The 24,763-nt window shown below is 39.2% G+C and overlaps 2 protein-coding genes across 16 annotated transcripts in view; both read left to right on the forward strand.

The window, feature by feature from the left end:
- The window catches only part of mbnl2 (muscleblind-like splicing regulator 2), a 51,707-nt gene extending 39,324 nt beyond the window's left edge, over positions 1-12,383 (forward strand). For 3 of the 15 annotated variants that reach the window (XM_067492764.1, XM_067492760.1, XM_067492761.1), the window contains exons 6-9: positions 2,264-2,317; positions 2,741-2,891; positions 3,950-3,985; positions 8,425-12,383. In XM_067492764.1, coding sequence (XP_067348865.1) covers positions 2,264-2,317; positions 2,741-2,891; positions 3,950-3,985; positions 8,425-8,549 — 366 coding nt within the window. In that variant the 3' untranslated portion in view covers positions 8,550-12,383. Of the gene's footprint in view, positions 1-2,263; positions 2,318-2,740; positions 2,892-3,949; positions 3,986-5,096; positions 5,192-8,424 lie in introns of all 15 variants that reach the window. The other 12 variants (XM_067492769.1, XM_067492763.1, XM_067492765.1 and 9 more) reach the window with 12 other exon arrangements.
- Positions 12,384-13,284: 901 nt separating this feature from the next.
- On the forward strand, positions 13,285-24,666 carry LOC137108351 (ras-related protein Rap-2a-like). The gene is made up of 2 exons (XM_067492778.1): positions 13,285-14,044; positions 22,917-24,666. The coding sequence occupies exons 1-2, from the start codon at positions 13,731-13,733 to the stop codon at positions 23,152-23,154; spliced, it is 552 nt and encodes a 183-aa protein (XP_067348879.1). The 5' UTR covers positions 13,285-13,730; the 3' UTR covers positions 23,155-24,666.
- Positions 24,667-24,763: the final 97 nt, after the last annotated feature.

The following is a 24,763-nucleotide window of genomic DNA, read 5'->3' on the forward strand; positions in this document are numbered from 1 at the left end:
CAGGCCCAGGAAGAAGCTAAAACGTAGACAGATGGAAATGCAGGCAGACAGACAGTGAGAAATGGTTGGCAGTGTGTTTTTGGCTGTGCCCCACCCATCCTCCAGGCTCTGAGTGGTTTCTTTTGAATGGTCCTTTGGCTGCTTCACTTGTACACCTTGTACTGCGCCAGTGTGCTGACTGACCTGTTTCCTCCATGGCATGGGCATGCTTTATGCGTTACACATACCTCTGTCATTGGCTGGCTCCACTGCTTCTTGCTCTCCCTGTCCTTCCTCCATAAGTCAGTGCAAATGATAAAGCAACCATGTGTGCAGTTTAGTTTTGTTTGCACACAGAGTAGCAGCTGCATGGAAGTAGGAAACAAGGAATTAAAATGTGTATAAATAAAAGAGAGCCTAAGACCCCTGAGGTTGGCCCGTCAACACTGTTTTCAAAAATGTATATGATACAATGGTTTGTCAAACAGCAACATTTAATTTAGGTGGTTAATGTATTTACCTTACGGTCGTATGTTTTACACTGTTCCTGAGTCTCCTCATATGCCCTAGTTTATCAACTTTATGACCCAATTCCCAATTTACCATGAGCAGTTACAAGCTGGACTAGAGGTGAGTGGGGTTAACCTTAGGAAAATCAGTTGTTTAGTCAGCACCTTAAATTCAATTTTCTTTTAGCCCTAAGCTGAAGCACTTTTATTGAAGCAGAGACCCATAAAACCTGTATTGTTGGACTCCTGTAAATAGATAATATCATTATCCATAACTCACTTTTTTAAAATCTAAAGCAAATAGGCTAAAGTGTCCTGTAGATACGATAACACATTAACTGATACAGTTACAGTAAGAAGATCCTGTTATAAAGATTATGTTGTTTTACTGTGCCACATTATATGTTGCTTGCCATGCTATAATCTTCTTCCTCATTGCAAGTCAAATGCAATCACCTTTGCTTTTAACGTCACTTTAATAGACCCATCTTTCATTTGAACTAACCACATTGTTGAAGTCTGTTAATGCCACAGTGCATCAGTAATGCATTGTCGCTCTGATATTTATATACCGTAGATACTGTTAGAAAATCCACATACATGAAGCAAGAGGCTTGTGCATGGACCCCTTAAGTGCTGTGCTCATCACATCCACGTCATCTTTTATTTTTTATTTTTTTTATCTATCAGAAGTGACTTCAAATTGAAGGTCACTTTTAAAACAATTAAAGCAATATATGAATTAAAGTGTGTATATCATTTTTACCTTGTTAGGTTTGCTCCAAACTGATAATAAATTTGCAACCATTTGTGACTGAACTGCTTCTAGATGTTAAGATACCTGGTTTTATTTAAGAGAAAAGTAAAAATAAACAGAGCTCCACATTCTGTGATTGAACTAAACCTATATACTATGAACTATAACTTTGCCTCACATTATCTATCGCACACTAACAAGCCACATGCCCTTATGATGCAGATTTAATTTGACTTCTATTTCAAGCACTAGATGTGAATTGACAACACTGCAGAAAAGGATGTGATTGTTGAATTTTTTGTTGCTAGGATTGCACCTTACCTCTCTTCAACATTGATAGTATTTATCTGTAGTTTAAAATCTCCCTACATGAACATTTCCAGTTCTTGCTGCATGTTGTGAAGGCAGAGGAAAATTATTTGACGAGCTTTTAATCAGAGTTCACTCACTTTGTGGGTGTTTTAGACATCAGGTCCAAACACACGTCACATGGTCAGATAAAGTACAATGTGTGTTTAGGACTATATTATCCTTTTTTAAAAATCAGTAGAAAACCTCTGTTCAGATCTCACACTAAGTTTCAGCCCAGTATTTAGTCTGAACCAGTTGTATTTAGTCTACTGCATATTGTTCTTGCGTAGCTATTAAAACATTGATGTACTTGTTTAGAAAAAGTTGAAATTACTACAATTTCTTTTACTGGTAGTATTGAAGTACATCATAGGATATTGCCTTTTAACCAAAGTTCAAGGTAGATGCTTTTTTTTTACTTTTGTACTAATTCAAAAGTAGCAATGTTTCTTTAAAGTAAACAAAACAGTTTTTTGTTTATGTGCATGCCTATTGTTTTGTATGTGGTATACTTGCATTCAGATTATTTTTGTTTTTTTCCTTCTCACCTATCCACAATGCAATGCTGTCCCCCATGACGCACCTCTGCTTGCTGTTACCTGTATGTTAATACGCTTGAATCCCATTGGCCCACTGCCATCATGTGCTCGCTGCCTGCTAATTAAAGACTCAGTCGACTGCCAAAGCAATGAAGCGACCCCTCGAGGCAACTGTAGACCTGGTACTTTGACCTTTCACCTTTTGCTTTGCATGTAGCTTCTTTAATTGTACTGTAGCCACTCACAAAGTTTAAGTTGGCTCTTTTGTTTTTGTGAAACCCTTTAAAACACATAAGTACAAATATGTATTATTTATGATCAACAGTGGTAATTCCAGACTTTACTTATTCATTTACTCAATGAATAACTCCAGCGTAATGTTAAAATAATACCAGTTACTGTATCTCACTATTTTCTTTAATGTGTTAATGATTGCCTTGCTATCATGTAGTTTCTCATTGTCCTTGTGATATTTACAGCAAGTTTCCATTTTTGCCTTGTTTTGCTGTGCATAGACAGGACTTAGAAAATGGCAGTGTTGATTTGCCAATGTATACAGGTTAAATCTGCTGTGCTTCTATTGTCTGTGTGTTTTTTGTGGCTAGGCATTCCCCCACGGTGTCCTCCAACCCCTACCAAAGAGACAAGCACTTGAGAAGAGCAACGGAGCAAGCTCCCTGTTCAACCCCAGTGTTTTGCACTACCAGCAGGCGCTGGCCAACGCACAGCTCCAGCAACCTGCTTTTTTTCCCACAGGTAAGAACTACCAATCAGTATACACAGCACACATACAAGTAACAAAGAGATTTGCTTATGATCTGTTACATCTACTTAGTTCAAAATTATTACTTTATTATTATTACTATTAAATTACTTTAAATGAAAAGACCAAATAGTAAACATATTAAGAGCTGTGCCACGTTAGCGTGCTATCATTCTAGCAATTTGAGATCAAACTTTGATGTCGTGCCTTTTGGTGAAAACACGTTGCTGCCAGGTGGATATTACCACCTGAGTATGATACACCTGTCACTCCAACGCTCAAGCACACAAAAGACCAAAACAAGCTCAGGTGGTTAAGTTTGTCTCTCTTGGCAGAGATAAATATTGAGGGAAAAACATCACATTTTAACAAAGAATATCTCTCCAAATTAATTCAGGTTTGTGCTCACATTCCACCCTAAACAAAACACTTTCTCTGTACAGTCCTCACAAAGAATCAGTGACTCAAGCCCCCTTGAGTCAGCCACTAAACAAGTTAACTGCAGCTAATAAAGTTAAAAAAAAGTAGCCTGTAACCACACTCATGACACTCCTACCCATCATTCTTCTTTCTATCTGCTCATTTTGATTCCCTGTGTTGTGAGACCCCCCCAGATCTGTGTGTGGGAAGTAGGGTCACAATCTTGTTTGCAAACCTTTTTTTTTTTTTAAGTAATTGCTGAATTTGAGATGGGTTGGGTAGCCAATAAAGTCCAGCTTTGCAACATTCTAGACCTGGCTGCAGTTTCTTATCTTACATAAGTTTGCTTTATGTTTAATTAAGCTGGAGCTGTACATATTTTTTTTTCTTTTACTAATACCATAACCAATGAAGGAAGTTTCTTTGCTTGCTATTGTTTACTGCATTCTTTACTGGCTGGCAGCACCACTATATCAGTAGCATCTGAGCTGAGTGAAGCATTTTTGTCTTGTCTAACCTTGTTGTTCTCCTCCCTCTCAATTAACCCATTTATTTCATCCTCTCTCCCTGCCTCCTCTCTCTCTCTCTTTCTGTCTCTTTCTCTCTGTCTTTTTCTGCATGAACACAACAGGGTCAGTCTTGTGCATGACTCCTGCTAGCAGTCTTGGTAGGTCCTCACCTTTCCTTTGCTCTCTCACACGCAGTGTTTTATGTATGTGGGGAGTTGGTGGGTTGAAGTGGGATGAGTGGGCAATATCTGCAGCTCTTGCAGGTGAGGCAAAAGGTCATCGCTTCACTGCATCATATCCTGTGGCAGTGATGAAACTTTTAAAAAGGTGCTGTAGGACATTTATTATTTACCTGTCTATTCCTTTAGGCCACAAAATGCTATGAAACACACTTTTTGTATCACCTGAAGAGTTGTGACTTTCAGTTCTTGTTTCCCTGCTGACTTTCTTGCTAATGACTGTTTATTATTAAAATGTCAGTGTGGAAAAGTGTAGAATGATCTGTTCCTTAGCAGTAGATAGCTACTGTCTGTTTGCTGTGCTGTGTTGATCAGGAAATTTAAATCAGTTTCCCAGAGAAATTCTATATAAGTGGAGCATTTTATGTTGCGAAAAAAGGGATGGGAATCGCTAAACAGCCCTGTGGCTAACCAGTTGGTTGTACACTGGTTAAGTGGTGACTGAGAATAATTATTATTTTATGTAATATTACAAAAATCTAAATGTTTGGCATGCCAGATGAAGTAGCTGCCTGGGATTTTGGCTTCTTCCTGCTGTTCAGCTTGTCAACCCACATGAATTAAAAAAACTAAATTCCCATCCCTGCTGCCAAACTGTCATTGATTCACTGCAGTTGGTGTCCTGTGCCCCTTAACTTCTCTGGGAAAAACAGCAAACTGATTTTCCATATAAATTTCCTTATTTGTGATTGTAATCAGCTTTTCTCCTCTTGTTTTTTTTTTCTCCCATGCTGCCTTTTTCTTTCTGTCTTTCTTTCTTTCTGTCCTCCTTGCTTTGCATTGTGAATGGTTGCATGCCATCTTCCGGTGTAACCCTAACGATGGCTTGCTGGCTCTTTGTAACATCTGCCATCACCACCATCAACAACAACAACAACTGACACCGTCGACGCACACACCCACACACCGCAACTGTTGCCATGGTTACCATAATGCTCCACCTACCTGTCCATTGCTGCCACCTCCTCCCTCATTCCTCCTCCTCCCTCTGCCCTCCCCCCACCTCCCCTTTCCCAACCTCAAAACAAAGTCCCAATGATGTACAGTGCTACGCCTGCTACTGTCTCTGCAGCAACAACTCCTGCCACAAGTGTCCCCTACGCAGCAACAGCACCAGCCAATCAGGTTTGCTCCTTTTAAAGCTTTCTTTCATCAGTCCCCAAAGCTCTGAATAAGTGCTGCCATCTAATAGTGAGCTGCAATACCTGCGGCTGAGCGCCTCCCCATCTATCCATCTGCCTGCACTGAATAAACTTACACTGGCATAAAAAGCTTTGAGTGGGTGTTTTCCAGGAAGGGGCTACCCTAGCAAACCAGTGCCAGTCAAGTATATTGCATTTCTCATAAAATGTTGTGTACAGCCTTTTACGTGCTCAAATCAGCACTTCTTCAGAGCTCCCACATTTGCAAAGTAGTAGTTGTGTTGTGTGCACTACTTCCTTGTTTTGTTTTGCATGTTCTGTTTTAAGTTTTATTTTCCACTTCTCTCGTTGTTGTCGAACAATCCTCTCCATCTGCAGTAGGGGCATCATCTGTACAGCTTGTGTGCTATGCAAACACACACACATTTTAGCCAACACATTCAAGCAGTTTCTGCAGACCTTTCAGCTGCTTATGAATAGCTGTGATGTGGGATCTTTTCCCCATTTCTACTTTTCCCAGTTTCACCGCTTTACCTTTTTCTAGTTGTAGGATCAAAGGGAGAATAAATTATGTGTAGAATATGTGTTACAGGCCATGGTTGTCAGGGAGAGAAAGGCACACACACAGAGAAAAGATGATCACAGAAGCTGTCTAAAAATGGCCTCTGATCAGTAGCTCTCCTCTTTCTGCATGTCAGCAGGAGCCCGGGACTCAGGGCCAGATTTGAATGCCAGAGTGACGCATGTGTGCCCCATTTTAAACCTGGAAATTTCAGCACAATGCTGGCATTCTGGCCTCACACAGCTGGAAATCATTTACTGGTAATTCTGCACTGAGGTGCCTTCAGGACACACAGATGAGATGTGTTCAACAGGTAGAAATGTATCTGGTACACAATTATGTCAACAAATAGAAAACGATACACATCAGGGCATGTGCTTAAATGAGGAGTATCTTTTTAAAGTGTAAATAAATATAATATATTCTTATTGTTATTACTGACAACTAGTAACATTAGGGACCATCATCTCCTTCCACTTTTGGCATTTCTTCTCTTTTGCCCACAGAAATTAGCTAGAGATTGAGTTTTTTAACACTGAAGAAAATGGGAATAGAAGCTTTCAGTTTTTTCAAAAAAAATATTAGAATTAATCAAAGAAATACTAAAATTTATAATTTCCCCAAGAGCCCAGTGCCGATCATTAACCAAGGCCCAGCCCAGTACCTTGTGCTTTGTTGCACTTATAGGCCAACAACGTGTGCACTTCCTGTGAGTCACCGTCTCTTCCTGTAATTGGCATGCAGCAGCAGTAGCAACAGGAAGCAGAGCTGCTCTTTAAAGATGCATGTGGGACAAGGAGCTGGAGAAACACTGACGTCAGCCTTTGCTGTCTGTCTCTGTCTGTCCCCCTCTTTCACTCTTTCCCCCCCAACCTGCATACACATTCCTCCAGGTAGGACACATTTAACACAGCTATACTACAGCCACCCCAGTAATATTTTTTGGAAAATATAAGCAGACTAGGATTTTGTTCTTTTTTAAAATTGAAATTTAAGGGTGCATGGTGCAAACATCGCCATTTTTATGAAACAAACAAAAAAACAAACAAAAACACCTCCTCAGATCTGAACTCTAAGGTGCAAATCCCAAATAAACATTTGTTGAATTTTAAGCCAAAAACCCAGAGTGGAAGGCACCTTTGTTTTTTGATAAAATTATGTAACTGGGGGGTGATACACACCTGTTGAAGGACAGAATGTTTCTGACATGTTGACGGGTTCAGAGCCTGGTCAACGCATGACCACTGTCACTGTGACATGACCAGCTTTTAACCAATCACATTATTCCATGTTCCAGCTCATATTGACCATGTGCTGGGGTCTCTGGTAACGTCACTGCTTTTGATGGAGATGGACTTACAGCGCCCTCTACTGTCAACTTATGGAAGGACATTACATTCTTGACCAGTTGTATAGTATGTGATCATTCTGCCTGATGTAAAAATGTTAAAGTAGAATTAGAGGTCTTTATAGCTCGAGCTGGAGGACCATGTCTTAATGCTGTCACCTCCCTTTGTGGAGAACATGCGATTATTCTTTTCACAGTTATTTAAATTAACACACTAGGTCACTGAGATCCAGTGCAATTAGACTAATATTCTGATATTAAGGTGTAATAAAAAGATAGAGCAGTACTAACTTCTGTAACACACACACACTATCACATTTAATTATTTATCTAGTCACTTTATCATCTGCCATCTACTTTACTCATGACTTGTTCTGGGCTGAAACATGCTGCTCTTATCACTGCAACAAATCAAAAATAGACAGTTCTTGGCATTTGTTTTTACACAGCTGTAAGACCATACGAGTGAAGTGTACCATTCTATGTGGTTGATCCCACCCATCTGGCACCCTGTAATATTTCCATAGTGTACTCTAGAGCAAGGCTTCTTATCCTGTGCACATCACACACTCTCACCTGTAATGACCTTCAGTGACGCGTAATGTGACCAGTGGCTTCTGTCCTCTGTTGGCTGTCAATTGTCTCTTTACAAGCACCATGCGGCTTTGTTCTACATTGGCTTGCAGCCAGTGGCAACATATGATGGCAGCTAGCATCTCATCTGCCTGTCTTTCCCTCTGTAGACAGACTCTCTCTCTTTTGTTGTTCTTCTTTTCTTTCTCTCACTTTGTTGTGCAATGGATTAGTCTTTATCTTCAAGAGGGAGAATACACACAGAAAGGTTACCAGTCTTGGGTCAAATGCTGTTTGCATTTAATTAAGATTTTTAGTCTTTTCTGCATAAAACATCATAAAGTGGGTGGGGGGGTTGAATTGGTTTAAAAAGTTGCAAAAATGATTGCAAATATTTGGCCATTGTTCAGAATGCAGGAAAAATGGCAAATACTGTTTGACCCAGATTTTAGGGCAAAACCAAGCAAACTAAACTAGCGGAATACTTATCTACTTATGTTTCTAATGTGTATTCTTGTATGCTAATCCTTCAAAATCAAGGTTAAATTTCACTATTGCAATGTGGATTTTGTATCCATCCAATATATTACTACATTGCATACACTTGTGACCACAATGGGCTGTGGGTAAATTAATGCGAGTTTCTCTTACAGGTTAACTAACTTTGTCTCTTCTTGTTTGCTCTTCTTCCATTTCTTGTTTCTATCTCTCTCTCTCTGTCTCTCTTCTCTAGATTATCCTGAAGTAAGCGTTAGGAAGGGAATGGAGTGTCATGAAGCTGCACTAGGAAACCCAAAACACCCTCTGTGTAAATACTATCTTGCCTCTCCTATAGAGGTCCAGCAACCTGCATGCTAAGAGTGTAACACTTCAATTTAACCGTAAGAACTGCAGTGCCGGTGTAACACACACAAAAAAATATATACTGTATGTATTGCTAGAAAAAAATGATTAACATGAAAAAGTCGAAAAATATTCTTATGTATAATATTACATACATAGCAGACACACTATAGAGGTCATTTAACAATTGTTCTCCCAAAGTACTGTGGAAACCCCCCTCTTTCATTTCTATTCTGAAAAACCGCTGCACAATGTTCATCCCTTTGGTTAGTGAAAACAAAGATGCTTGATTTGCACTATATGAGAAATATAGTGCTTAATGTTGAAGTGGGAAAAAAAGAGTCACAGCAAATTCATGCACAACCACACCAACGCACCTGGCGCTTTCAAGAGGGTTCCTGTCTCGTGGTCTTTGCTTTTTTCTCTTCAACAACGTTGAATGTCATTGGGGCTCATGTTTTCTTAATGTGACACTGTCCCTGTGAGGGTTCCTCTGTGACCCTCAACTGCCCCAGATGCTGTTAAAATGCCATGATAAGGCTGATCCCTCTTCCCCCTGCCAATTTTTCATCTCTGGAAACAGCTTGCCAAAGTTGCGGCTTGAAAGAGGTCGGTGGAATCAACCTGCCAGAAAGCAAAGCCACATTTTAATAACCTAATGAATTTTTTTGTAATTTAGTATCATTTGCCATTGCGAAAGCTGCTCTGAAAGCACCCTTTATGTGTTTTGATGCTGGGTTCTGTTCTTTGTTTGGGAGGAGTGGAGGGATGGTTTGTGCACGGATTTTTGCATGCAGTTGGGACAGGGGAAGACAGTTCCCAGTGTTGACAGAAGGTAGTTGTGGCCATTACCGAAAAGCCTAAAAGTTCGGGTCTGTGCCAAGGGCTTAACAAAGCTTGAGGGTTTGTTCCAGACATACCGAGCCGTGTGTGTATGTGTGTGTGTGTGTGTGTGTGTGTGTGTGTGTGTGTGTGTGTGTGCGCATGCGTGCATGTTCATACCTGACTGATGGTCTGCCGGCAGACTGGGACTTGAAGCGAGGTCTAGCAGGTAATGACAACATCAGGCCTGGTAGGAGAATTTTCCCGGGGTGGGTGGGTGGGGGATTTAAGTGCTAAAACTAAACAAACAAACAAACAAACAAAAAAAAAAAACGGTGCATTTGACGACGCTCGTCAAGCAAATAGATGACTTGAACTTCGACTGGAGGGCTATCTGTGACCGTCGGTTGTCCTGTCCAACCCTACTATCACTGATAATCCTGTTCCATTTTAGAAAACTGTAGAAGTGCCTAAAAATGCTCATCAACAACACATGCATCCAGTGTGTATCACTAGAAGTCACAGACACAAGACACTGGCTGTCAGAAGCTCCATGGACTTTTCGGGAAAGACATAAATTTTTTGCAAGTGGCAACTGGAACCACTTTTCCAGTAACAGTTCATCAACATCACAAGTGACTTTAAAAAAAAAAAAACAGACAAGAAACAACAAATGAAAAATAGCTTTGTAGAATGTTTGGTGACTTTCATGGTGTACCATTGTTTCTTACCATGGTTTGCGTAGTTTACATGAGGAACGTGAGTGAGAAAAAAATGTATTGTAAACTGTGTAATGTACGTAGTGTCTCTTATTTTGAGAGTTTATATTCATGGTTCTAGAAATGTATTCAAAGTTATTTAAAATTTGTGTTGTGTCTATTATCAAGGTATGTTTAAATTCCCTCTAAACCCACCTCCACTTCCTGGAACACTCATTTGTTCGTTGGTTGGTTGTTTTTTTAGCCAATGTTGTAGAACATTGTTTTACTTTTGTTACTATTGTAGACCAACATGTTTGCATTTTACATACATGGTTTGTTTTAACCCAAGATACTAAATCTTTTCATTTTTCAAAAATTCTAATGTAATTCCATGGTGCTTGATTAACATTGACAATCCACACAATCATACCTTTGGAACAAGAGTGCTTCATTCTGGTTTCACTATTTAATTTTATTCACATTATCTTCACATGCATTCAGATTGTATGTAATCTTTGTGGAAGGTGGTAAAATTTCTATTTTGTTGTAATTTATCTTATGTTATTCTTGGTCAAATTTTAGTCGAAAAACAATGTTGTAAACTATTCTATTTTGAAATGAATGTAATTTATTGAGCTGTGCTACATTCTGCACGGTTGGTCAATTCAAGGTCTAACCTGTCAGGTTGAATGAGAAGCCGCACACGTCTGAGGGTTGGGTTTTAAAAGTCAACCCATCAGTAGAAAGTTTCTGGATCTTTCTTGCCTTCTCATGATAAAAGGATCACAATGTTGCAGTAATGAGCATAGTCATAGAGTTGCTTGTGTTGTTGGGAAAAAATGTTTATTGTATAGATGACATTTTACCAAAAAAAGAGAAGAAAATTTCAAAAAAGATGTACTTTTCAATCTAGTATAATAGTATTTCATAACAATATTAAGTTGTTGCTGTGGCAACCAAATGTTGCAATTACTAAAGTTCGGTATTTTTGTAAATGACATTGTTAAGTTGATTTTTGTTCCTTTTTGCTAGAACACTACACAAGGTAGATTGTTAAGAAGATATGAACATTTCCTATTCTTCACTGAGATTATGACAATGACCTAATATTTTCATTAGCAAATAACAGCCTCTATAGTGCTGTGAGTGTAACACTAAATAGAATTCAAGTCATCAATGTTACATAGATTATATAAATAAATGAATATATAAATATATAAGTACAAGATCATCTATAAATTAATAAGTTCAGATGTACAACTCTTCCCCTGTCAAAGGACCTTTAGGTTCCACATGGAGACATTTTATTCGAGGCATATGTATCACTAGAGTTAAAGGTTGCACTTTTCATATTTATATATTTAAAGATGTGATCTGTTTTTCATTTCCTTTTAAAGGTTTCAGCACTCTGTTAGTCCAATAAATCTGTTTATCAATCAAAAGCAGATACTACTGGTAAATAACTTTAATTAAACATGTTGCATGGAAAAACATGAAAAACATCTTTGCTTACGAAACGATAATGTACTGAATGTTTCTAGTGAAAACAAAACAAAAAAATATTGTCTATACACAACTAATTTCGTGACCAACATCACGCTCGTGTATGGACTCTTCAGATGTTATGTTTTTTGTTTTGTTTTTTGTTTTTTTATTAAATGTGTTGGCAATGATTAACTGATGGTAAAAAGAAAAATGTAAGCACTTTCTGAGCAGTTGGTCAACTGAGCAGACTCAGCTTATCCAAACACTTTGCCTTATCTTGAGTCCATCGTGCTTAAGGTTTTATGTTTTCAGAGCTCTTTTTTAAATTTTTTCGAGACTTGAACGTGTCTCTTCTGAAACCCCTTCTCAGTTTCATTTCAAATAAATATCTTTACATGTAAACTCATTTTATTTCGATTTTAATGCACGCATCACAAAGCCAAAAGAGGTGACTGCAACAGAGGGAACGGTCACTGATCTTAACTTCTGGTCTCCCAAATCTGCAGTGAGTTGTTTTTGTCCCATTGCCTTACAGTGGACCTGTTTGGACTTTGTACTTCAGAGCTGTAGCCAGCAGAGGGCACTACATTGGAGGCTCCAGGTTAGGAGCTGTGGCTGTCTGTGCCATCATTGTTGCAGTGTACCCTACCAACAAAGTAAAGACAGAAATTGATAAGAAGACCCTCAAAGGATTTATAGTTTCAATGTAATCATTTTAAATGTATTCATTTTTTGCATATATTTTGTGCTATTTTATGTTTCTATTAGTCAGGTGTTTCTTTGGTTCAAGCAAGATAGTGTAAAACCTATTGAAAGAAAGAAATAAAGAAAATCAAAGGAATCTTCTGCCTTAGTCTCTTATTCATGTTATATGGGCTTAGAAAAAAAACAATTAATTGCAATATTATGGAAGGATCCATTATGTATATTTGGAACTCGAACAAACCTTTATGTCATTTCTTCTTTCTGCATTGAAGTAAGTTTCAAAAAATATATGACAGACCATTAATACCACAGACCTAAACTCTAATAACTTTACATGAAACTGTAAGACCCTGTACACAGTAGTGGATAGATGGGAAAAGTCATGTTGCTTATAACTGCTTCCACAATGCATTTTTTATTCATGTTCCTATTTTAAACACTATCATCTTAACAATTTAGTAGCAGCTCTAGTTTCTTATTTATGTTCATATAGGAGCTAGAAATACTGAGGAATATCCTGAAAGGATAAAGCTTACAAATTACAAGCAGGTAATTGTAGTAAAACATTTGCGGGGTTGGAAGATCAACATTCCCAAATCACTAACCCTACAATCATGAGACATCTGAAATAAGCACTTTCCATAGCAGGAAGTGGAAGTCATTACCTCTGTGTCTATTATGGAAATAGTGCACAAATGCACATCACTCACTAACCCTAACCAAGCCATTATTCTAACTCAAACACGATCTTCCTGTAACCAAGTTGTCTTATTATCCCAACCAAATGTTAACCATTGCAGATGAACAATGTTGTCCTGCAAAGCGCAGCATCCACAGACAATTGTGTTGTTTAATTTGTATGTGTTTCAACTTGTAATTTACAGGTAGCAACCTTTATTATTAGTTTACTAATTAATCTGGTGTCTACACTATTTAACACTTTTATTATTGACTAAAATGCTCTTGTAGATAGTTGAGGTAATAAATGAAGATGGTTTTATGTTTTTTTTACCCCACATTCATGCCATCTCCATACTAATGCCTGTGCTCCCGTTGTCCTCCTGTGGCACTAATCACCCCCCATATATTTCAGGAAACGCCAACATGCGTTGGATGCACCGACTCCAGAGGCGTGGATTCCCAGCATAAATAGGCTCTTTGCCCTTACGTCTACAGTAGAAATGCGGTGCTAGCCTTGTGTGTTGTCGGCACACAAAAAGATGTGTCGTGTAGTTGTTGCTAATAATAGCCTATGTAGCACCGACGCCTTATTGCATTATGGATGCCTCTGGAATGGTGTCCCTTCGAGATAGCGTGGGAATATTTCAGTAGAGGCTGTGGCTAAATGCTCCTGCATCATCTCTGCAGCTGCAAGAGCATCTCTTTTACCGATTTCTGGCTCCATCGTGTAGGGATGCGTTTCCCGTACCCGCTGCTGGACACTGTCTTCTCTGCATGCCGGATTTAGGTCCACAGGAGCGCCATGAGAGAGTATAAGGTCGTGGTGCTGGGCAGTGGCGGGGTGGGGAAGTCCGCGTTGACGGTCCAGTTTGTCACCGGGACATTTATAGAGAAGTACGATCCGACCATTGAAGATTTCTACAGGAAGGAGATCGAGGTGGACTCCTCTCCGTCTGTGCTGGAGATCCTGGACACAGCCGGCACCGAGCAGTTCGCTTCAATGAGGGATCTGTACATCAGGAACGGCCAAGGCTTCATCCTGGTCTACAGTCTGGTGAACCAGCAAAGTTTTCAGGACATCAAACCCATGAGAGACCAGATCATCCGGGTCAAACGGTGAGATACTGTCCCTTTATTGTCTAAACCATCCATTTGTGTCTGAGAGCAACACATGCGGCAGTTACACCTGAAGGCAACATTACGCAGTCATTCCAAATAATGTTTGGTAAAACAGTCTCTTTCATCTCTTATTGGTCTCACTGAGGTCCCCCCTGGAACCACTCAAGAGTCACTGAAATTATAAATTCAAAGTGAAGCATACTTTTGAAGCACCACAGTGGTATTATCTTACAGACACTACAGGCCCGATGATCACTTCACACCTCCATCATTTCTTGCTCTTCTCCAGTGTTTTGTGAGATGCTGCAGCCACCTCATGTGTTCTTCATGAGGAGCCCAGCTGCAGCTCACCTGTCACACATCAACCCACTGAACTCTCACTGGGCTTCATGCTCTTTATTCTCTGCCACATGACTAACTCTGGGTGGCTTTGATCAATTAAGTCTATTACTCAGCAAATCCACTGAGCTCATCTGATAGCTGGAATAGAGAGAACTAGAGAGTGGAAGAAAAGCAGTGATCTTGCCTTTTTTGGCCTATGTTGCTGTTTTTGCTATTTTGTAAGATAACACTGACTGTGAGGCTGCAGGCTGCACAAGAAGAATCCTTTTTGGGCTTGAGTTGACAAAAGCTTACTTTTATGAAGGCTTGAATAGATTATACATAAAGAAATCTGATGAGGTCACACAAATGAAAAGGTAAATTTGCTTCATACTAAATCACCTTTGATGAAATATGTGGTATGTCAGTAATTTATCCTTCACATATGATTAGAGATTGTAAAGTTGTAATTCAAGGAATAAACAGTTGAAATAATATGTTTCCAGCTTGTGAAACTTGTTGCATCTCATCCCTCTTGTCTACCCATCTATTTCCTTTGTTTTCCAAAATAAAGGGATAAAATACTTAAAAATACTAAATGCAGTCATTATAAAGTGTAGCGCATGAACACTGACATTTCAGTTGCCATCACTGGTCACTACAGTATAGTATTTGTCTCCAGCCACTACAGTGAAGAGTAAACAGGGGTAACTATCTTGAGACATGGGACCACAAAATGGTTTTGCTGGTCCTGCAGTATTTTTCACAACCAGATAAACAAAGTACTGAATTAGTGCTGTAGAATAGATAGTACCGTGGTTGCACAGGACTTTGGCTTTCAAAGTAAAATGGTTGGCCCCATAGTTTGGTGCATTGCTTTTCCCCTCCCTCCCTGGAGTGAACTGAATGCTCCTGTAGCACAGACGTCACAGGCTGAGAGGAAGCAGGAGAGCGTCACAGCTGATGGTGCACAGCAGGAGCGAGCACATGAGGGAACTCCTCTGAAATTAATAATATAATAATAGATAAAACTGTGCTGTTCCTCTTCTAGCCAGCCGCCACCCAAACCAGATGCCTACACCCAACCGGCCACCCCTGTCCTCAAGTGTATATCATTAATAATTTACACTTTTATTTCACAGTGCTCTGGCTTTGAAGGAGGGATTCTTTCTGCATGTGCAAAACAGTAAATAAGCCAAATAACCTTAAATGCAAATAAGAAACACAACACTAAAGCATTTGCTTCCCAAATGTGAGGCTGGCTTCTTTTCTCTTAATAATGTATATATTCATAAACCAAATGTCTTTGGACTATTGGACAAACTCTGCCATTGGGGGGATTAAAAATTGGTTGGAGCATTTTACAGCATTTGTGTCTCGTATGTCAGCGTGTAATGCGACATTTTGAGCATATAAGAGAAATAAATTGTTGAGAAATGATCATGAAAAAATGTGTTGAATTTGTGTAAATTGAATCAGTGCTCAGTGAGTTTATCCTTGCTGTTTTCTATTGTCCACGCAACCGCACAACAATAACCTCTCTCACTCATTCATTGGACAACTCTCAAATTTCTTGCTTTGTGAACTCTAGAGGGATGAATGAGTCAGCCTTGTCACACAACAGACTCCATCTTTAATGGAAACATGGAGAAATAATATTAAAAAAGATGTATTAGATGAACAAAATTGCTCATTTTCAATAATTTGTTTGTTTCATTTGCAATAATAAAGGACAAGTATTTACAGTACCATAAATAAAGGGAACAGATTAACTCTTCTAACTCCCTAAATGTCCACTGTTTAAACATAACTCACTCTAACTGCTTCAGTGGCCACATTTCAAACCCAACTTTCCCTTAAATGATACACACTTCAAGTGGCACTCTTTTCTTTCATCTTTCATGACAGTTCCAGCTCAATTTACCATTCATGCTTTGGCTGCTCCTTCAGTTGCCTTTAGGTGATTCTTCATCTCCATTCATCCCTTTTACTTCAGTGGTAAATTGACACTTTGGCTTAATTCTCTGATTCCTATTAAAGTGAAATTGTTGTTTGGAAATTTTGTCTTAAATTGCCCCTGTTTTGCTATTGCTGTACATTATCAAACAGTACTCTTAGGGTTATATTGTTATTACAAATTGTATTTTCACTCTTTATGTAAAAAGAATAAATACACAAAGCCGCATGCATTTAATATAAATATGAGGTTACTTGAGTATGGTAAGAATAGGCCCAGTTGGTCATTTAAACACAAGCAGACTACATTTATGGGTTGTTGAGTTTTAATGAACCCACCAAAACAATCAGCCACTTTCTCCATGAAATCAACCTCCCTCCTCCCAAACCCCTGCTGAGCCAGCAGCAAACACCACCCAGAGATACAGTGTGTGCTCACTCATCAGAAATTAACAGGATTGTGTTGGGTTGGAAGCCAAGAAGACATCAGGGCTCCATTAAGGAATCCTATAACCCTGAATGCTTATGCAGGGCTCTTGGTGGGGGAAGAACTGAGATCATATGTTACTATGTTGTAAGTGGTGATGCAGATGAATGAGTATGTACAGAGCTTAGTTCACCATTTTAAATATGCTCCTCACTTTCTTGCTGAGATATATGAGAAGATGGATATCTTAATCACACTTAATCATGTCTCATGTTGGATTGAATCTCCAATCACAGAGCTGAAAAGAAGAAAAGAAAAATCCCACAAGGGTCTCAGAGTCAAGCAGTTAAGATAGCATACATCTGCAAAGTTCACTGTTCAAATCAGTGGTGGTTGTTTCTTTAAAAAAGTAATGAATTACACATTACTTTTTTAAAGTAATGCCTACTTATTTACATTTATTAATCTTTGTATGAATTAGTGCACTACATTCATTACTGTTACATTACTTTTGTGTTACTCTGTAACACAATCTGAGATGCATTGCCACATCTGGTAATCTAAGCTCTTATAGTATCTTGGTTTATTTAATTTAACTTCACAGCATTTAACCTTAACATGAGACTCACATTCAGTCCTCTCTGCCCTGATACTGCTTTACTTTACTCTTTACACTCTGCACAGCCCTTCAGTTAGTCCTAGTTATCAGATTACAATAAATAACAAGCTACAAAACTCACCAATCAAGCGAAAATCCTTGCTGTTCTGTGATTGGTCAATAGGGTGAGCCTCGCTCAAAATGCTCTTAGAAGTGAGTATCTGCACCGTGCACCATCTCAGCTGCAGTCAGTGAGAACAACATCTGGGTGGAAGCATGCTCAAATCTAATTAGCTTACATGCACGTAAAGGTTTACAGTTCTGGCAGCGCGTTCAAAGCACTTTACGCTGCACTGATGCTGTGTCTAATAGCATGAGGTGAACATCACGCGTCGCTGAGTGAGAATAGGGTGGAGAGACCAAAACTATGTTACCCAGAGGGCACTTTGGTGTCGGTAGAAAACAACTTCCTGACCTCAGGCTTTTAGTGTTTATCATCAGGAAAGAGAGTCTTGTTAAAGCAGCCAGCTTGCTTTAAAATGTGAGCTAACGAGAATCAAGACCAAAGTGCTCATCGTTGGTATGTGTAAAGTGCTTGGACTTAAGATATTACTTCACTATACTTGTGGAATTGTTCTCCTCATACTCCATCATTAATCATGTACAGAAATGACTTATAGCTGTTCAGCAAATATCTGAAAACATATGTGTTCAGTCCAATCTTATATAAACTGTGCAAAATCATTCCCAACATTTTGCAGTCTCAATAGTGACATAAAAAAAGAGATTTTTTTTCTTATATCCTGTATTGTTAATCATCTTACCAGCCCTTGGGAAAAAGCACTTGGCTTTCATCTGTATCTGGGATTTCCCACATGATTATCCCATTTAGATTTCAGATCCTAAGGGAACATTTGATGAATCAGATACATGAGTAAGTACATGTTTTAGTATAACAGGAAGTTGAAAGAGTACAGACAACTGAAGGGGCTGGATTTTGTAGGAACTGCTGCAGTTTGAAAATAACTTTAGTGGGATAAATATGGTTCTGGCTACTGATTGGTTAGGATGAGATAAAACAGCTGTCAGAGGTTTTTCTGACATGAACACAACAGACTGAATAGTGAAATTAAACCTAAATTGCACTTGTCTGTCAAATCTTTCCATGTACAGTAGTGGGGGGTAAAATGATGACAGAAGAAGGAAAATCAGCACTCACCTCTTTATTCCTCACACTGACTATTCTCTTCATTTAACTGCACTGAGCAGTGGGAATTAATAAAACTAATGAGGACTTGTGTGCTAACTGCTGTTCTTCCTGTTTGCATGAGAACTGAAATTAAAAAGAGATGCTATTTGTTGTGGAGCATTCAGGATGGATATGAAGCTTGGAGTTTCATCATTACAAAAAAGCCTCTGAAGACCTTCTCCATCTGCTGTGCAGCCCCTCTCTTTGTCTGTTTATCACAGGAATGTTTGCGGTTTGGTGTTTTTCTTTCGTTTCTTGCCTCTTTCATGTAGCCAGGATGCCAAGGCGCTGCAGAAACAACTGTAGAAACCTTGTTCTTCAGCAGGAACACCCTGTGGGAAGTAAAGACAATGTAGGCACTATAGGTTCTAGGATTGTTCTGTCGCCTCCAAACACAGATACATGTTTTAGGCCGACTGTCAGTGTGCCCACTGCAACTGCTAATTAACAGCAGATGCAGAAAGCAAAAAGGCAGCTGCAGGCTTGGAGGGCTTCATTTTGTAGTTCCCTGACTGTTCTTTTGTATTGTGTGTTTGTTGGAACTGTGGGGATTGTGGAATCGTGTAAGTGAGATCACTGTGGCTGTTTAACACAGCAGGTAGCTTTAATAAGGCTGTTGTACCTTGAGGCTATGTGGAAAATGCAGAGTCCATCTTTTATAAGTTATACACCCTGATTCTCTGTGTGTGGGTGGAATTTGTTTCCCAGAAGCTGGATTAACACCCCGCAGAGTCAAATGGCAGCAACCAGGTTTTGTGTGCTCACAAATCTACATCTGCAAAAGATTCCACTCACATAATGAGGGAGCAGCATTTTTAACATGTGGCTTTTGCACATCATCAATAGCTCCTGCTGGTTAAAAATAAAAAAACGGTGCCTACCAATTTGCAGCTGAGCACATGATCTTTGTCAGTATCTCGGTGTGTCATTCTGAAAGAGTTTTTAACAGCTTTATTTGAGAAATTAATAGGGATTTGGATATCCTGTTGTTGACTGTTCCATAAATGCAACACAACATCTCCCCCACTGCATTTTGGAAATGACAAGCAAATAAAATGCATATTCAAGACACATTTATTTCCAAAAATGTCATTAATTCCCATGATGCATGACTATCTACTCTTGTGCTGGATCGATAATAATGCTGACATTTAATATATAAGATTTTTATTTTTGCTTTCTGTCAATTTTCAGAAAAAATATTAATCACCTAACTGGCTAATTTGTTCAATTTTGGTGTATAATAATGTTTGCTGTTGCAGAGAGTGAAGCTTATGAGAGCTTGTAGACTCAACCAAAGACTCAAAGTTGTAGACCATAAAACCAAAACATGGAGCTGAAAGAGGCTAAAGGGACACATCTTAAAGGTGGTTATTTGCTGTCGGTTTGTCAGAATGAGCAACAACTTATTACACATGTTGATTTTTTTGTATCTTTTTGTACCATAAAAGGTTGGCATGTGTAGCTTTACAATTTTAAAATTAAAACAAATTAAGACAAATGTGGTCTCTGTCAGTCTGGCTTTCTGACACATTACCATGTGAACTGCATTTTAATAATGTAGCTGGCTGAGATGGAGCGTTGTTTGTTCATTCTAAGGACATTAAAAAAGTTGAATGTGTACATTACATTAACACTGAGTGAAAATCACAACATTTGGCTCTGAGATGGAGTAAAATAGACGTATAAAGTGTCAGAAAATAAAAAATCAAGTGAACATTTCAGTCGGTCACCATAGTGTGCACATAGTTGAACATTATACTATACTCTAGGTAGGGATATTTATTGAATACTGTGATGTACTCCAAATTACAAACTGACTGACATATTCTGCGATATTACATGATATCCGCCTATTAATCCCATGGGGCAAATTTTCTTCATGCGGTTTAGAGCAGTTTTAGTTTCTCCTCATTTGGTGGGGGGGGAGTGGTAGATTGATGCTGCGACAAACAATCCTTATCTGCAAACTCCACACCTACTCCACCCCACCCTAGAGAAAGCTGGCTCTCCCTGTGTCTTTGGAGATATATATATAGAGACAGAGTTTCTCCTGCAAGGCTGTCAGATTGTTTTTGTCTGCACGTTGCTGCCCCTGTTCACTTCACACCCTTTAGACTCCAGCTTTCCAAACACACAAGCCATGTGAGATGCTGCTCCTGCTGAGCTCAGCTGCTGTTTGTGTGTATATGTGTGTGTGTACTGTAAAGTCCAGTGGATGTGGCTGAAAATGCCACTGGGTAAGTCATTAGCATTTGAGCCTTTGTGAGCAATTTTTCCCTGCTTGAGAGTCTAAAACACACTTATTGACCAATTAGAACAGATATTGGTAATGTATTGTGCTATAATTTGCACTTTCTGGGAAGCATTTCCTCAGAGAGGGGTCAGAGGTCAAGCTGAAACAATGAGCAGCACCTTGAAAACTTAAAGGCCACAGTGTTTTGATCGGTGACAAAACAGCTCTTAGACCTTCTCTGTGCTCATTTCTCCACCTCTCTGCTACCTGCACTCATCTCCTCCAACTCTGACCCGAGACATTTGCCAACTCCTTTCCACGCCTCAGCTCTCCCCCTCTTCTAAGCAGTATGGAAACAGGCCACCAATTTGTAGATAAGAGCCCATTTCTCAATAGCACCACCAAATCAATAAGCCGGGCTCGGAATGCACTTAGGGATGACTGATGGTGGAGGCTATTAGGTGCTCTGTGCCATTACCTGTTGTGAGAAAATATACCCTCTGTAACTGACATGCTGTAATTATTTAATCAGCGAAAACATGAAGGGCATTCAAATGAAATGAAATATGTTGGACTTGAACAAAGTGGAATCTGGATTTACTGTAGTGTCATTGTTAGATATACTACTAATACTGTAGTGTAACAACCTTTGTATACTATTGTGTTAGTGTTACATTTTTTTAAAGGGCCATTACAACCAAAGCACAAATATACACATAAATAAAAGTATGTGGACACCAAATTTGTCAACTCACTCAAAAACCATGTGACTATACTCCACTGCCTTCATTCTTCTGGAAACAGGATTTTAAAACCTGACTGATGCTGGTCAATATATTCAAAATAATAACCTAATATATTCATAATAATAACCTAAATTACCATACAGTCATTAAATCTAGGCTGCAGACTAACAAGCAACAAGAGGTGAGTAGAGAAGATTTAGTGTTGGTTTTATCATTGTATTATGACTGTGGGATTGTGCTCAATACGAGACATTTTGAAAGCGACAAAGTTAACTTTTTTTTCCAATTTGGAAACAGTGGAAGCAGGCTGTGATCTAAACGCTGTCTATTTATTCATTTTTAGATTGATAAGTTAGCAAATATCTGCCTTTTTTCACATCAAGCAGTCATTTGGCAGGATTTGCGTTTATTTGAAGTCATGTTTAAGGTCACCTGATTTGATCTAGTACATTATTTATTCTTTCACTCTGTAGTTCCCAAAAAACGTCACCTCTGTGGTCACCGGCCAGTTACTAACCTAAACACTAACTGTGTGTAGGTAGACATGTAGCATACCATGGGTTTTCACTGCACTATTCTTGTGATAATTAATATGCTGTAGAGTTAATGTCACACAACAACTGATTTTATGTAGAAAACAGTTGTTTCCAAAGTATGATACCCATGTTCATGCCCCTACATGTGAGAGCAGCACATTAGCTTTATTCAATTATTCAATAACCCATTCCATTACTCTGCCCAACCTGGTTTCCTTGTATTGATGACTCAGAGGGAAGAGGACTGGGATCAACAGCCACATGCGAAGAAAGCTTTTGATCCGTTAAGACTTGCTTGCCACATGATGGAAATGATGCAAAGTGCACAGTTAAGGATTGCAAATGTACAACTTCCATGCTAAAACATGTATCATATATCCAGGAATAAATAGAGAATTACAGCTTTCAAAAAAGACAGGAATCGTTTGGGGGAGATGACAGTTTTCTAACGGGTCCACCCACTGATCTAAGACATGGGAGGCGTGATGGAGCCCTCCTGGGATGCTGGAACTGAAGGTTGCTGTATTTATCCCTCTCCTCTCTCGTCATTGTGCATTGTTCAAATTTCTTATTGTTTCAGCATCTAACAAATACAGTATGTAGGCCAACAATATGCACACAAACACGCACACACACACACACATGTACACACACACAGGCTCTTGCTTAGTTTTTCCCTCTCATTTCTCCCTTAGGCCTCCTGTAGTCTCACTATGTGACAAAACACACTCAGCAGGGGAGAAGTCAGTGAATTTCTGGATGTGTACTATTACAATGATCCTGTCCTCTCTTATTTAAAGGTATCAACAGGTGCCAGTGGTGCTGGTGGGTAACAAAGTGGACCTGGAGGAGGAGAGGGAAGTGTCTCCCAGTGAGGGCCAGGCACTGGCTGAGGACTGGGGCTGCCCCTTTATGGAGACGTCGGCCAAGAGTAAGACCATGGTGGATGAGCTTTTTGCTGAGATTGTCAGGCAGATGGACTTCTGCCCTCTGCCAGACCGGAGGGAGGCCTGTTGCCCTGCCTGCAGCATACAGTAGCAGCCAATCAGTCTTCTAGTGGAGTGATGGATGGGACAAGAAGAGAAATTAGAATGCAAATTAATTCAATATATACTGAGGATAGAGGGGTTTAGAGTAAAAAATCCACTCTTGCTTTCACTCTTTCTACCTGCCTTCTGAATCTAGTGGTTCAGGCTGGTGCTCTAGTTTAGAGACATTCAAATAAATTTAGAAAATCATGTAGCAGACGTAGACTAAGCAGATTAAGGGAAATTAAAATTCAAGGTTTATTGCTCCTCGGACACAGGGTGGATTTTCCCTTGAAAGATGAAAACAACACTTGACCTCCTGTATCTATCATCATCCTCTTGATTAACAAGATGGAATTTTTGGGGGCTTCCCAAAAGCAGCAAGATGCCAAAACCAACTTAAAAGCCATCGACAAAGAGGATCATAGTGCTAAATGCCTCTGGCAAACCAGCCATAGGTGCAAGCAGAGATGGCAGTGTGCTCAGCTGTTTTATTGGGCCTGTTTTCTTCTGCTTGTGTATTTCTTTGTGCACTTTTATGATGTTTTCAGAGCAAGACCAGTCACCAAGTATCTGAAGGGATGTCAAGCAACACCACTGTGAAGGAGCCACACTGGAAGTTCATAATACAACAGGCCTATGTAACTATAAATGAATGAACATATGAACGAATGTCTATAAAGTGGGTAAATGTATTCATAAGAACATAAATGTTGACATACTGTGGATGATGTGTGCATGAAGTTGTACTGTCACACTGACACTGAGTACAATCCATCTCACCAAAAGAGACAGCATCGATCAATTATTCGATCAGTCATTCAGTCATTAAAATGTACAAACACTTGTCTTTACACCTTACAGACAATACAAATGCCTTGTTACATTGTATGAAATGAACATCAGCCTCAGTGTGTAGTTAATTTATCATAAATCACATCTGTTAGTGGTTCAATGTCAGAAACACTTATTTTCAACAAAAAAATAAATCTTTATGCACAAATGTGTACTTGCTTTTTATTGCCGATGAAGTTTTTTGTAAAAGCAATGTCATTAACAACTTTGGAGTCATCTCTGGCCTTTCACTTTACCTTCAGAGGTCAGTTTTGCACTCATTCTGAAAACAGCTTCTCACTTTAGCTATTTAGCAGCTATCTGGCTGCAACTGCAGCCTGTGGCGAGATGATTTATTATATCATTATGTTTTGGTCCTGTGGCTGTGTTTCCTGGCCCAGCTTACTGTCGCTTCTGCTTCTGCCATTAGTGCCAACACTTAGTGCTGATTTTTGTCCTGAAAAATCCAACATGCATTCATCAAATTCTTAGTGCCATTACAGTCCATTAAAAGATGAAATTAGGGACATGTGAGACTTTGGAGCCAAGATCAGCATAAGAGCAACAATCTTTCAACAACTATGGATGATACACTGAGGTAACTCATTGATACACTGCAGAAGGGCGGCCATAGTACAAGAAAATATTGAAATAATGTTATTATTTAGATTTACATGATGTTGTATGGAACTCACTTCATGAAAATAGTGCTGGTGCAGATAATGATTTATTTTACCTCTACACAGAACTGTATTTTTGTTCGGGATTACATATAAATGCGCCAA

The sequence above is a fragment of the Channa argus genome, chromosome 23, assembly GCF_033026475.1.
Source record: "Channa argus isolate prfri chromosome 23, Channa argus male v1.0, whole genome shotgun sequence".
Taxonomy (NCBI): domain Eukaryota; kingdom Metazoa; phylum Chordata; class Actinopteri; order Anabantiformes; family Channidae; genus Channa; species Channa argus.